This window comes from Ranitomeya imitator, chromosome 1, assembly GCF_032444005.1.
Source record: "Ranitomeya imitator isolate aRanImi1 chromosome 1, aRanImi1.pri, whole genome shotgun sequence".
In the NCBI taxonomy this organism is placed as follows: Eukaryota; Metazoa; Chordata; class Amphibia; order Anura; family Dendrobatidae; genus Ranitomeya; species Ranitomeya imitator.
The window spans coordinates 428,661,130-428,674,119 of record NC_091282.1 but is presented as its reverse complement, the minus strand read 5'-3'; the positions used below and the strand labels follow the sequence as shown (position 1 = coordinate 428,674,119).

The following is a 12,990-nucleotide window of genomic DNA, read 5'->3' as shown; positions in this document are numbered from 1 at the left end:
GGATTTTCCTGTTTTGGTGTTTTGCTTTATTTGGTTTTTAGTCCAGCCTGCAGATATGTGATTCTTGCTGCTGGTTGCTCTAGTGGGCTGAAATTGCTCCTCATGTACCATGAGTTGGCACATGAGTTCAAGTAATTTCAGGATGGTTTTTTGAAGGGTTTTTCGCTGACCGCGCAGTTCACTTTTGTATCCTCTGCTATCTAGCTTTAGCGGGCCTCATTTTGCTGAAACTGTTTTCATACTGCGTATGTGCTTTCCTCTCATTTCACCGTCATTATATGTGGGGGGCTGCTATTTCTGTGGGGGATTTCTCTGGAGGCAAGAGAGGTCTGTGTTTCTTCTAATAGGGGAAGTTAGATCTTCGGCTGGAGCGAGACGTCTAGGATCATCGTAGGCACGTTCCCCGGCTACTTTTATTTGTGTGTTAGGTTCAGGGTCGCGGTCAGCTCAGGTTCCATCGCCCTAGAGCTTGTTTGTATCTGTGCTTGTCCTTTAGTGATCCCCTGCCATTGGGATCATGACAGTATAACCGGCCCACAAAGTGTTAATTGTATTGGCTGAAGTAGGAGGATAAGTCGTCTGAGGAAGTTTTTTTTTTTTTTTTCTTTCTCTTTCCCTCAGAGTTCGCTGCCTAGCCTTATTGCAGCCTGGCTACTTCCTCCTCCTCTTAATCTTTGAATGGCTCTGATCCCAGCTGTTTATCATGGACGTCCAGAGTTTGGCTTCCAGCCTGAATAATCTTGCCACTAAGGTTCAAAATATACAGGATTTTGTTGTACATGCTCCTATGTCTGAACCTAGAATTCCTGTCCCAGAGTTTTTTTTCTGGAGATAGATCTCGTTTTCTGAATTTTAGGAACAATTGCAAGTTGTTTCTTTCTTTGAAATCTCGCTCCTCTGGAGACCCTGCTCAGCAAGTCAAGATAATTATATCTTTCCTGCGGGGTGACCCTCAGGATTGGGCATTTGCATTGGCACCAGGGGACCCTGCGTTGCTTAATGCGGATGCGTTTTTTCTGGCATTGGGTTTGCTCTATGAGGAACCTAACCAAGAGATTCAGGCTGAAAAAGCTTTGTTGGCCCTCTCTCAGGGGCAAGATGAAGCAGAAATTTATTGTCAAAAATTTCGGAAGTGGTCGGTGCTTACTCAGTGGAATGAGTGCGCTCTGGCTGCAAAGTTCAGAGATGGCCTTTCTGAGGCCATTAAAGATGTTATGGTGGGGTTCCCGGCGCCTAAAGGTCTGAATGAGTCTATGACTATGGCTATTCAGATTGATCGGCGTTTACGGGAGCGCAAACCTGTGCATCATTTGGCGGTGTCGTCTGAATCGTCACCTGAGATAATGCAATGTGATAGAATTCAGTCCAGAAGTGAACGGCAAAAGTATAGGCGGAAAAAAGGGTTGTGCTTTTATTGTGGTGATTCAGCTCATGTTATATCAGCATGCTCTAAACGCACAAAAAAGGTTGATAAGCCTGTTGCCATTAGTACTTTACAGTCTAAGTTCATTCTGTCTGTGACTCTGATTTGTTCATTATCATCCATTTCCGTCGATGCCTATGTGGATTCAGGCGCTGCCCTGAGTCTTATGGATTGGTCATTTGCCAATCGCTGTGGGTTTAGTCTGGAGCCTCTGGAAGTCCCTATTCCTTTGAAGGGAATTGACTCTACACCTTTGGCTATGAATAAACCTCAGTACTGGACACAAGTGACCATGCGTATGACTCCCGTTCATCAGGAGGTGATTCGCTTCCTGGTACTGTATAATTTGCATGATGTTCTAGTACTTGGTCTGCCATGGTTACAAACTCATAATCCAGTCCTTGACTGGAAATCAATGTCTGTGTTAAGCTGGGGTTGTCAGGGGGTTCATGATGATGCACCTCCGATTTCTATCGCTTCATCTACTCCTTCTGAGATTCCTGTGTTTTTGTCTGACTATCGGGATGTTTTTGAGGAGCCTAAGCTCAGTTCGCTTCCTCCTCACAGGGATTGCGATTGTGCTATAAATTTAATTCCAGGCAGTAAATTTCCTAAAGGTCGTTTGTTCAATCTGTCAGTGCCAGAGCATACTGCTATGCGGGATTATGTTAAGGAGTCCTTGGAAAAGGGACATATCCGTCCATCTTTGTCCCCTTTGGGAGCAGGTTTTTGTTTCGTGGCCAAAAAAGATGGTTCCTTGAGGCCTTGTATAGATTATCGTCTTTTGAATAAGATTACCGTAAAATATCAGTATCCTTTGCCATTGTTGACTGATTTGTTTGCTCGCATTAAGGGGGCTAAATGGTTCACTAAGATTGATCTTCGGGGTGCGTATAATCTTATACGAATAAAGCAAGGTGATGAGTGGAAAACCGCATTTAATACGCCTGAGGGCCATTTTGAGTATTTGGTAATGCCTTTTGGACTTTCTAATGCTCCTTCAGTCTTCCAGTCCTTTATGCACGATATTTTCCGTGAATATCTGGATAAGTTTATGATTGTGTATTTGGATGATATTTTGGTTTTTTCTGATGACTGGGAGTCTCATGTTCAGCAGGTCAGGAAGGTGTTTCAGGTCCTGCGGGCCAATTCCTTGTTTGTAAAAGGCTCAAAGTGTCTCTTTGGAGTCCAGAAGATTTCTTTCTTGGGTATATTTTTTCCCCTTCTACTATTGAGATGGATCCCATCAAGGTTCAGGCTATTTGTGACTGGACGCAGCCTACATCTCTTAAGAGTCTACAGAAGTTCTTGGGCTTTGCTAATTTCTATCGTCGTTTTATAACTAATTTTTCTAGTGTTGTTAAGCCTTTGACGGATTTGACTAAGAAGGGTGCTGATGTTGCTAATTGGTCTCCTGCGGCTGTGGAGGCCTTTCAGGAACTTAAGCGCCGGTTTTCTTCTGCTCCTGTGTTGCGTCAGCCAGATGTTTCGCTCCCTTTTCAGGTTGAGGTTGATGCTTCCGAGATTGGAGCGGGGGCGGTTTTGTCACAGAGAAGCTCCGATGGCTCAGTGATGAAGCCATGCGCGTTTTTTTCTAGAAAGTTTTCGCCGGCTGAGCGGAATTATAATGTTGGTAATCGGGAACTTTTGGCCATGAAGTGGGCATTTGAGGAGTGGCGTCATTGGCTAGAGGGTGCTAGACATCGTGTGGTGGTCTTGACTGATCACAAAAATTTGATTTACCTTGAGTCTGCCAGGCGTCTGAATCCTAGACAGGCTCGTTGGTCACTGTTTTTCTCTCATTTCAATTTTGTGGTTTCATACCTGCCAGGTTCAAAGAATGTGAAGGCGGGTGCTCTTTCTAGGAGTTTTGTGCCTGACTCCCTTGGAAATTCTGAGCCCTCTGGTATCCTTAGGGATGGGGTGATTTTGTCTGCTGTCTCCCCAGACTTGCGACGTGCTTTGCAGGAGTTTCAGGCGGGTAAACCTGATCGTTGTCCGCCTGAGAGACTGTTTGTTCCGGATAATTGGACCAGTAGAGTCATCTCCGAGGTCCATTCTTCTGCGTTGGCAGGTCATCCTGGAATATATGGTACTAGAGACTTGGTGGCCAGGTCTTTTTGGTGGCCTTCCTTGTCGAGGGATGTGCGTTCTTTTGTGCAGTCTTGTGAGGTTTGTGCTCGGGCTAAGCCTTGCTGTTCTCGGGCCAGTGGATTGTTGTCACCTTTGCCTATCCCGAAGAGGCCTTGGACGCACATTTCCATGGACTTTATTTCGGATCTCCCTGTCTCTCAAAAAATGTCCGTCATCTGGGTTGTGTGTGATCGCTTTTCTAAAATGGTTCATCTGGTACCCTTGCCTAAGTTGCCTTCCTCCTCTGAGTTGGTCCCTCTGTTTTTTCAGAATGTGGTTCGTTTGCATGGGATTCCTGAGAACATCGTTTCTGACAGGGGATCCCAGTTTGTGTCTAGATTTTGGCGGACGTTCTGTGCTAAGATGGGCATTGATTTGTCCTTTTCGTCTGCATTCCATCCTCAGACGAATGGCCAGACTGAACGAACTAATCAGACCTTGGAAACTTATTTAAGGTGTTTTGTTTCTGCTGATCAGGATGACTGGGTTACCTTTTTGCCGCTGGCCGAGTTTGCCCTTAATAATCGGGCTAGTTCTGCTACCTTGGTTTCTCCTTTCTTTTGTAATTCGGGGTTTCATCCTCGTTTCTCCTCTGGTCAGGTGCAACCTTCTGATTGTCCTGGAGTGGACATGGTGGTGGATAGGTTGCATCGGATTTGGAGTCATGTGGTGGACAATTTGAAGTTGTCCCAGGAGAAGGCTCAGCAGTTTGCTAATCGCCGTCGCCGCGTGGGTCCTCGACTTCTTGTTGGTGACTTGGTGTGGTTGTCTTCTCGTTTTGTTCCTGTGAAGGTCTCTTCTCCTAAGTTCAAGCCTCGGTTCATCGGTCCCTATAGGATCTTGGAAATTCTTAACCCTGTGTCGTTTCGTTTGGATCTCCCGGCATCGTTTGCTATTCATAATGTGTTCCATCGGTCGTTGTTGCGGAAGTATGAGGTACCTGTTGTTCCTTCGCTTGAGCCTCCTGCTCCAGTGCTGGTGGAGGGAGAATTGGAGTATGTTGTGGAGAAGATCTTGGATTCTCGTGTTTCCAGACGGAAACTCCAGTATTTGGTCAAGTGGAAGGGTTATGGTCAGGAGGATAATTCTTGGGTGGTTGCCTCGGATGTTCATGCTGATGATTTGGTTCACGCTTTTCATAGGGCTCATCCTGGTCGCCCTGGTGGTTCTCGTGAGGGTTCGGTGACCCCTCCTCAAGGGGGGGTACTGTTGTGAGTTCTGTTTTTGGGCTCCCTCTGGTGGTTACTGATGGTACTGGGTGACTTGTCTTTCCTGGGTCTCTGGGTTCCACCTGTTCCATCAGGATATGGGAGTTTCCTATTTAACCTGGCTTTGCTGGCATTTCCTCGCCGGTTATCAATGTATCCAGTGTGTCTTGTTACCTCTGCTCCCTGCTCCTAGAACCTTCTGGTCAAGCTAAGTTTGGATTTTCCTGTTTTGGTGTTTTGCTTTATTTGGTTTTTTTGTCCAGCCTGCAGATATGTGATTCTTGCTGCTGGTTGCTCTAGTGGGCTGAAATTGCTCCTCATGTACCATGAGTTGGCACATGAGTTCAAGTAATTTCAGGATGGTTTTTTGAAGGGTTTTTCGCTGACCGCGCAGTTCACTTTTGTATCCTCTGCTATCTAGCTTTAGCGGGCCTCATTTTGCTGAAACTGTTTTCATACTGCGTATGTGCTTTCCTCTCATTTCACTGTCATTATATGTGGGGGGCTGCTATTTCTGTGGGGGATTTCTCTGGAGGCAAGAGAGGTCTGTGTTTCTTCTAATAGGGGAAGTTAGATCTTCGGCTGGAGCGAGACGTCTAGGATCATCGTAGGCACGTTCCCCGGCTACTTTTATTTGTGTGTTAGGTTCAGGGTCGCGGTCAGCTCAGGTTCCATCGCCCTAGAGCTTGTTTGTATCTGTGCTTGTCCTTTAGTGATCCCCTGCCATTGGGATCATGACACTAGACCCCTCGGCACAGCCTAAGATCTAACTTCCCCTAAAGACAGAAACAGGGAACCTATCTTGCCTCAGAGAAAATCCCCAAAGGATAGATAGCCCTCCACAAATATTGACGGTGAGAGGAGAGGGAAATAACATACGCAAATATGAAATCAGATTTTAGCATAGGAGGCCATACTAGCTAAAAAGAAAGAATAGAACAGAGTACTATGCAGTCAGTATATAAACATTTGAAAATATCCACCACAGAAAATACGAATCACCACATCTGACTAAAGACATGGGGGGTATATCTGCATCTCTAGAGACACAGTTTGGCTGCAAAAAATCCTTCACAGACAAAGCTGGACAAGACAAAAACATGAATATGCACAGAACTGTAAGGTCCACAGCAGGTGGACAGCAAAAACAAAGCCAGGACTTATCTTTGTAGAAAAGCACAGCAAACTGGAGAGACCAACAGGGAAGTGAATCCTCCAAAAACAATGGACAACTAGCAGGGACTAAAGAGTCCTGCAAGGCTATATACCCCAGTCAGTTTTGCAATTAGTAGATACACCTGTCCAATCGTGCAGTCCAGGCACAACTGCATTACCCTCTACAACCACCGGAGGGAGCCCAAAAGCTGAATTCACAACAGTGTCCGATAACAGTGCAAATCTGGCGGTGACCCTACGGTGAGGCAAGCTGACAAACATGCTTTGCATGGCTCACATCCTCAACCTGGTGGTACAGCATTTTCTCTTCCACTATCCTGGTCTGGGATCTGCAGAAAGTATGGAAGCTGTGTGTTCACTTCTGCTATTCGCACCCTCAGATCATCGACTGCATTGATACAGAGGTCTTTGTCAATGCCAGTTTACAGGTTGATAATGTCAATTCATCAACGCCAAAAGAAGTGGGAGAAGCAATTTCAGTGGGTCCTTTGATATTTTTTTAGACCAGCTCATGCACCAACACAAGACTGGCACTTAGTGAATGAATGGTGAGGATGGAGCAGGAGTATCTAGACCTGAATATTAATACCATCAGGGAGGGTTTGAACCCTTTCACATTTTGGTCTTCAAAAATGGATTACTGGCCTGAGCTTGTCTCACACGCCTTCAATGTTTTTTCATGCTCGGCAGCCAGCGTTCTCTCAGATGCACTGCTGGTGGTGTCCTGATGGATAAGCTCAACCGGTTTTCCCCTGAAAGTTTATCCTAACATTCATCAAGATGAACAAGTCATGAATCTCCAAGGACTTTGCACCCCAATCGCAGATTGTACAGACTAGGTGATGTTGCATTTTTTGGTCTGCTGCATTAATCTTGCATAATTGCATTCTGTGATATCTTTAGTGTGGCTTCTGTGCCTGCTGTTGCTGCTGCTGATGCAGATGTTAACACAATCTGTGGAAATACGAACACTCATGGTTGGTCTCCATCTGCTGGGTTGGCTGTAGAGGAAAACGTGTCAGTCCCTATTATACTTTTTTTACTCTTGTGAAATTGATGCCACTTCAGTGGTGTCAGGCCCTAATTTTTTAATTATTATTTATTATTATTATTATTATTATTATTATTATTATTATGATAATAATAATTATAATTATGATCAATTTCACAATGTAAATCCTCATTATACTATTTCTACTCTTGTGAAATTGATGCCACTTTGGTGGTGTCTGCCAATAATTTTTGGAAATGTGGAGAGTCCTGATTGGGTCTCTCCATCTGCTGGGTTGACTATAGTGAAAGAGATATTGGTCTCCATTATAATATGTCTACTCTGGTGAAATTGATGCTACTTCAGTGGTGTCAGACCCTAATTTTTGGAAATGTGAACACACCTAGTTGGGTGTCCAACTGTCCATCTGCTGGGCTAGGTGTAGTGGAAGACCTGTCAGTCCCTATTATACTATTTCTACTATTATACTATGCCTACTCTGGTGAAATTTGTTCCACTTCTGTGGTGTAAGGCCCTCATTTGTTTAAATGAGAACACTCCTGGTTTGGTGTTCATCTGCTGGATTGGGTATAGTGGAGGACCTGTCAGTCCCTATTATACTATTTCTACTGTGGTGAAATTGATGCCATTTTGGTATTGTCTGCCAATAATTTTTGGAAATGTGAACACTCCTGGTTGGGTGTCCATCTGCTGGATTGGGGGTAGTGGAAGACCTTTCTGTCTCTATTATACTATTTATATTGTCGTGAAATTGATGCCACTTTGGTGTTGTCTGCAAATAATTTTTGGAAATGTGAACTGCCATAATACAAATTCTAACAGTCTATTCAGTAGGACTATCAGCTGTGCATCCACCAGATTTCTGCTCAACACAACTGATGGTCCCAGCCCCATTTATAAGGCAAGAAATCCCACTTATTAAACGTGACAGGGCACACCTATGAAGTTAAAACCATTTCCGGTGACTACCTCTTGAAGCTCATCAAGAGAATGCCAAGAGTGTGCAAAGCAGTCATCAAAGCAAAAGGTGGCTACTTTGAAGAACCTAGAATATAAGACATATTTTCAGTTGTTTCACACTTTTTTGTTAAGTATATAATTCCACATGTGTTAATTCATAGTTTTGATGCCTTCAGTGTGAATGTACAATTTTCATAGTCATGAAAATACAGAAAAATCTTTAAATGAGAAGGTGTGTCCAAACTTTTGGTCTGTACGGAATATTTTTTTTTTCTCCCCAAAAATACAAAAGAAATGTGTCATCTTTAACTTTAAGCCTTTTAGAGATCATTTCATCTTCATCTTGCTTAACCGTTCACAATAGCAGTAATTTTGACCAGAGGTGCCCAAACTTTTACATGCCAGTCCAAATGTCCTTTTTATCAAAGCAATTATTATCAAATTTAACAGCTTTACCTTGATCCCCAACTTTTATACTTGGATCCAGTTGGATGAAGTGTTCTGTTGTCTTTTTAAATGCTAATTTACCCTGTAAGTGGTCTTCTGGTAAATATTACATTCTATGAATTTATACTTGATAATTTTTATTTATATTTTCAGCCTTCATACTGTGAATTTGATATCAGTGGTAATGTGTTGGGACTTATTTTTAACCAAGGAATGATTTGGTAAGTGCATTCTGTTACATGTCTTGATGATCACTGCAATAACCCCCCAAATTTTAGGTTTCCGTGTTTTAAGCATTCTATATACCTCATTATGAATTCAATGTAACCACATTCTTTTACAACAGGTTTCTAAAATGTGGCAAAAAATAAATTTTCTTTGCATTATACATACAGTGGGGCAAAAAAGTATTTAGTCAGTCAGCAATAGTGCAAGTTCCACCACTTAAAAAGATGAGAGGCGTCTGTAATTTACATCATAGGTAGACCTCAACTATGGGAGACAAACTGAGAAAAAAAAATCCAGAAAATCACATTGTCTGTTTTTTTAACATTTTATTTGCATATTATGGTGGAAAATAAGTATTTGGTCAGAAACAAAATTTCATCTCAATACTTTGTAATATATCCTTTGTTGGCAATGACAGAGGTCAAACGTTTTCTGTAAGTCTTCACAAGGTTGCCACACACTGTTGTTGGTATGTTGGCCCATTCCTCCATGCAGATCTCTTCTAGAGCAGTGATGTTTTTGGCTTTTCACTTGGCAACACGGACTTTCAACTCCCTCCAAAGGTTTTCTATAGGGTTGAGATCTGGAGACTGGCTAGGCCACTCCAGGACCTTGAAATGCTTCTTACGAAGCCACTCCTTCGTTGCCCTGGCGGTGTGCTTTGGATCATTGTCATGTTGAAAGACCCAGCCACGTTTCATCTTCAATGCCCTTGCTGATGGAAGGAGGTTTGCACTCAAAATCTCACGATACATGGCCCCATTCATTCTTTCATGTACCCGGATCAGTTGTCCTGGCCCCTTTGCAGAGAAACAGCCCCAAAGCATGATGTTTCCACCACCATGCTTTACAGTAGGTATGGTGTTTGATGGATGCAACTCATTATTCTTTTTCCTCTAAACACGACAAGTTGTGTTTCTACCAAACAGTTCCAGTTTGGTTTCATCAGACCATAGGACATTCTCCCAAAACTCCTCTGGATCATCCATATGCTCTCTAGCAAACTTCAGACGGGCCCGGACATGTACTGGCTTAAGCAGTGGGACACGTCTGGCACTGCAGGATCTGAGTCCATGGTGGCGTAGTGTGTTACTTATGGTAGACCTTGTTACATTGGTCCCAGCTCTCTGCAGTTCATTCACTAGGTCCCCCCGCCTGGTTGTGGGATTTTTGCTCACCGTTCTTGTGATCATTCTGACCCCACGGGGTGGGATTTTGCGTGGAGCCCCAGATCGAGGGAGATTATCAGTGGTCTTGTATGTCTTCCATTTTCTAATTATTGCTCCCACTGTTGATTTTTTCACTCCAAGCTGGTTGGCTATTGCAGATTCAGTCTTCCCAGCCTGGTGCAGGGCTACAATTTTGTTTCTGGTGTCCTTTGACAGCTCTTTGGTCTTCACCATAGTGGAGTTAGGAGTCAGACTGTTTGAGGGTGTGCACAGGTGTCTTTTTATACTGATAACAAGTTTAAACAGGTGCCATTACTACAGGTAATGAGTGGAGGAAAGAGGAGACTCTTAAAGAAGAAGTTACAGGTCTGTGAGAGCCAGAAATCTTGATTGTTTGTTTCTGACCAAATACTTATTTTCCACCATAAAATGCAAAAAAAATGTTAAAAAAACAGACAATGTGATTTTCTGGATTTTTTTTTCTCAGTTTGTCTCCCATAGTTGAGGTCTACCTATGATGTAAATTACAGATGCCTGTTAGGAGTCGAGTTTCCTCTGCTGCACAGGGGGAATCTCGATCCATCTCCGCTGCGGTCTCCCATTCTCCTCCAGCCGCAGTGGAGTCTGCTCAGCAGGGACGTCGATCCCAGCGTCTCGCTCAGTCTGACTCTGTGAGAAGAGTTACTGCTGCTTCTCCAGCTTCTGCCTTTAAAGCCTATACTGGTCAGCAGCGAGCGGACTTCTCTGGGACTAAGTCCTTATCTGCACACACTGAGCATGCCCAGGGCAAGATCTCCCGTTGGAGATCGAGGGTCATGTGCTCAGGCTCTGCGGCACATTCCATTGGTCCTCTTGGCAGGTCTTGGAAGGGCAAAAGTTCTATAGCCACTTCCTGTGCTGCAGCTATATAAACTGCGCATGACCGCACGGCCATGCGCTAGTATCAAGTCATATGTGCTTTGCGCCAGTGTGGTTAGCTGTCATGATCCCAATGGCAGGGGATCACTAAAGGAGAAGCACAGATAAAAACAAGCTCTAGGGCGATGGAACCTGAGCTGACCGCGACCCTGAACCTAACACACAAATAAAAGTAGCCGGGGAACGTGCCTACGATGATCCTAGACGTCTCGCTCCAGCCGAAGATCTAACTTCCCCAATTAAAAGAAACACAGACCTCTCTTGCCTCCAGAGAAATACCCCACAGAAATAGCAGCCCCCCACATATAATGACGGTGAAATGAGAGGAAAGCACATACGCAGTATGAAAACAGTTTCAGCAAAATGAGGCCCGCTAAAGCTAGATAGCAGAGGATACAAAAGTGAACTGCGCGGACAGCGAAAAACCCTTCAAAAAACCATCCTGAAATTACTTGAACTCATGTGCCAACTCATGGTACATGAGGAGCAATTTCAGCCCACTAGAGCAACCAGCAGCAAAGAATCACATATCTGCAGGCTGGACTAAAAAACCAAATAAAGCAAAACACCAAAACAGGAAAATCCAAACTTAGCTTGACCAGAAGGTTCTAGGAGCAGGGAGCAGAGGTAACAAGACACACTGGATACATTGATAACAGGCGAGGAAATGCCAGCAAAGCCAGGTTAAATAGGAAACTCCCATATCCTGATGGAACAGGTGGAACCCAGAGACCCAGGAAAGACAAGTCACCCAGTACCATCAGTAACCACCAGAGGGAGCCTAAAAACAGAACTGACAACAGTACCCCCCCCTTGAGGAGGGGTCACCGAACCCTCACGAGAACCACCAGGGCGACCAGGATGAGCCCTATGAAAAGCGCGAACCAAATCATCAGCATGAACATCCGAGGCAACCACCCAAGAATTATCCTCCTGACCATAACCCTTCCACTTGACCAAATACTGGAGTTTCCGTCTGGAAACACGAGAATCCAAGATCTTCTCCACAACATACTCCAATTCTCCCTCCACCAGCACCGGAGCAGGAGGCTCAAGCGAAGGAACAACAGGTACCTCATACCTCCGCAACAACGACCGATGGAACACATTATGAATAGCAAACGATGCCGGGAGATCCAAACGAAACGACACAGGGTTAAGAATTTCCAAGATCCTATAGGGACCGATGAACCGAGGCTTGAACTTAGGAGAAGAGACCTTCATAGGAACAAAACGAGAAGACAACCACACCAAGTCCCCAACAAGAAGTCGAGGACCCACGCGGCGACGGCGATTAGCAAACTGCTGAGCCTTCTCCTGGGACAACTTCAAATTGTCCACCACATGACTCCAAATCCGATGCAACCTATCCACCACCATGTCCACTCCAGGACAATCAGAAGGTTCCACCTGACCAGAGGAAAAACGAGGATGAAACCCCGAATTACAAAAGAAAGGAGAAACCAAGGTAGCAGAACTAGCCCGATTATTAAGGGCAAACTCGGCCAGCGGCAAAAAGGTAACCCAGTCATCCTGATCAGCAGAAACAAAACACCTCAAATAAGTTTCCAAGGAAGTTTCCAAGGTCTGATTAGTTCGTTCAGTCTGGCCATTCGTCTGAGGATGGAATGCAGACGAAAAGGACAAATCAATGCCCATCTTAGCACAGAACGTCCGCCAAAATCTAGACACAAACTGGGATCCCCTGTCAGAAACGATGTTCTCAGGAATCCCATGCAAACGAACCACATTCTGAAAAAACAGAGGGACCAACTCAGAGGAGGAAGGTAACTTAGGCAAGGGTACCAGATGAACCATTTTAGAAAAGCGATCACACACAACTCAGATGACGGACATTTTTTGAGAGACAGGGAGATCCGAAATAAAGTCCATGGAAATGTGCGTCCAAGGCCTCTTCGGGATAGGCAAAGGTGACAACAATCCACTGGCCCGAGAACAGCAAGGCTTAGCCCGAGCACAAACCTCACAAGACTGCACAAAAGAACGCACATCCCTCGACAAGGAAGGCCACCAAAAAGACCTGGCCACCAAGTCTCTAGTACCAAATATTCCAGGATGACCTGCCAACGCAGAAGAATGGACCTCGGAGATGACTCTACTGGTCCAATTATCCAGAACAAACAGTCTCTCAGGCGGACAACGATCAGGTTTACCCGCCTGAAACTCCTGCAAAGCACGTCGCAAGTCTGGGGAGACAGCAGACAAAATCACCCCATCCCTAAGGATACCAGAGGGCTCAGAATTTCCAAGGGAGTCAGGCACAAAACTCCTAGAAAGAGCATCCGCCTTCACATT

At 44.6% G+C, this 12,990-nt stretch overlaps 1 protein-coding gene across 1 annotated transcript in view; it reads left to right on the top strand.

Moving 5' to 3' along the window:
* LOC138670712 (transmembrane channel-like protein 1) overlaps positions 1-12,990 on the top strand; it is a 181,687-nt gene that overhangs the window by 146,830 nt on the left and 21,867 nt on the right. Inside the window, exon 14 of the mRNA XM_069758357.1 lies at positions 8,513-8,580. Coding sequence (XP_069614458.1) covers positions 8,513-8,580 — 68 coding nt within the window. The remainder of the gene's footprint in view (positions 1-8,512; positions 8,581-12,990) is intronic.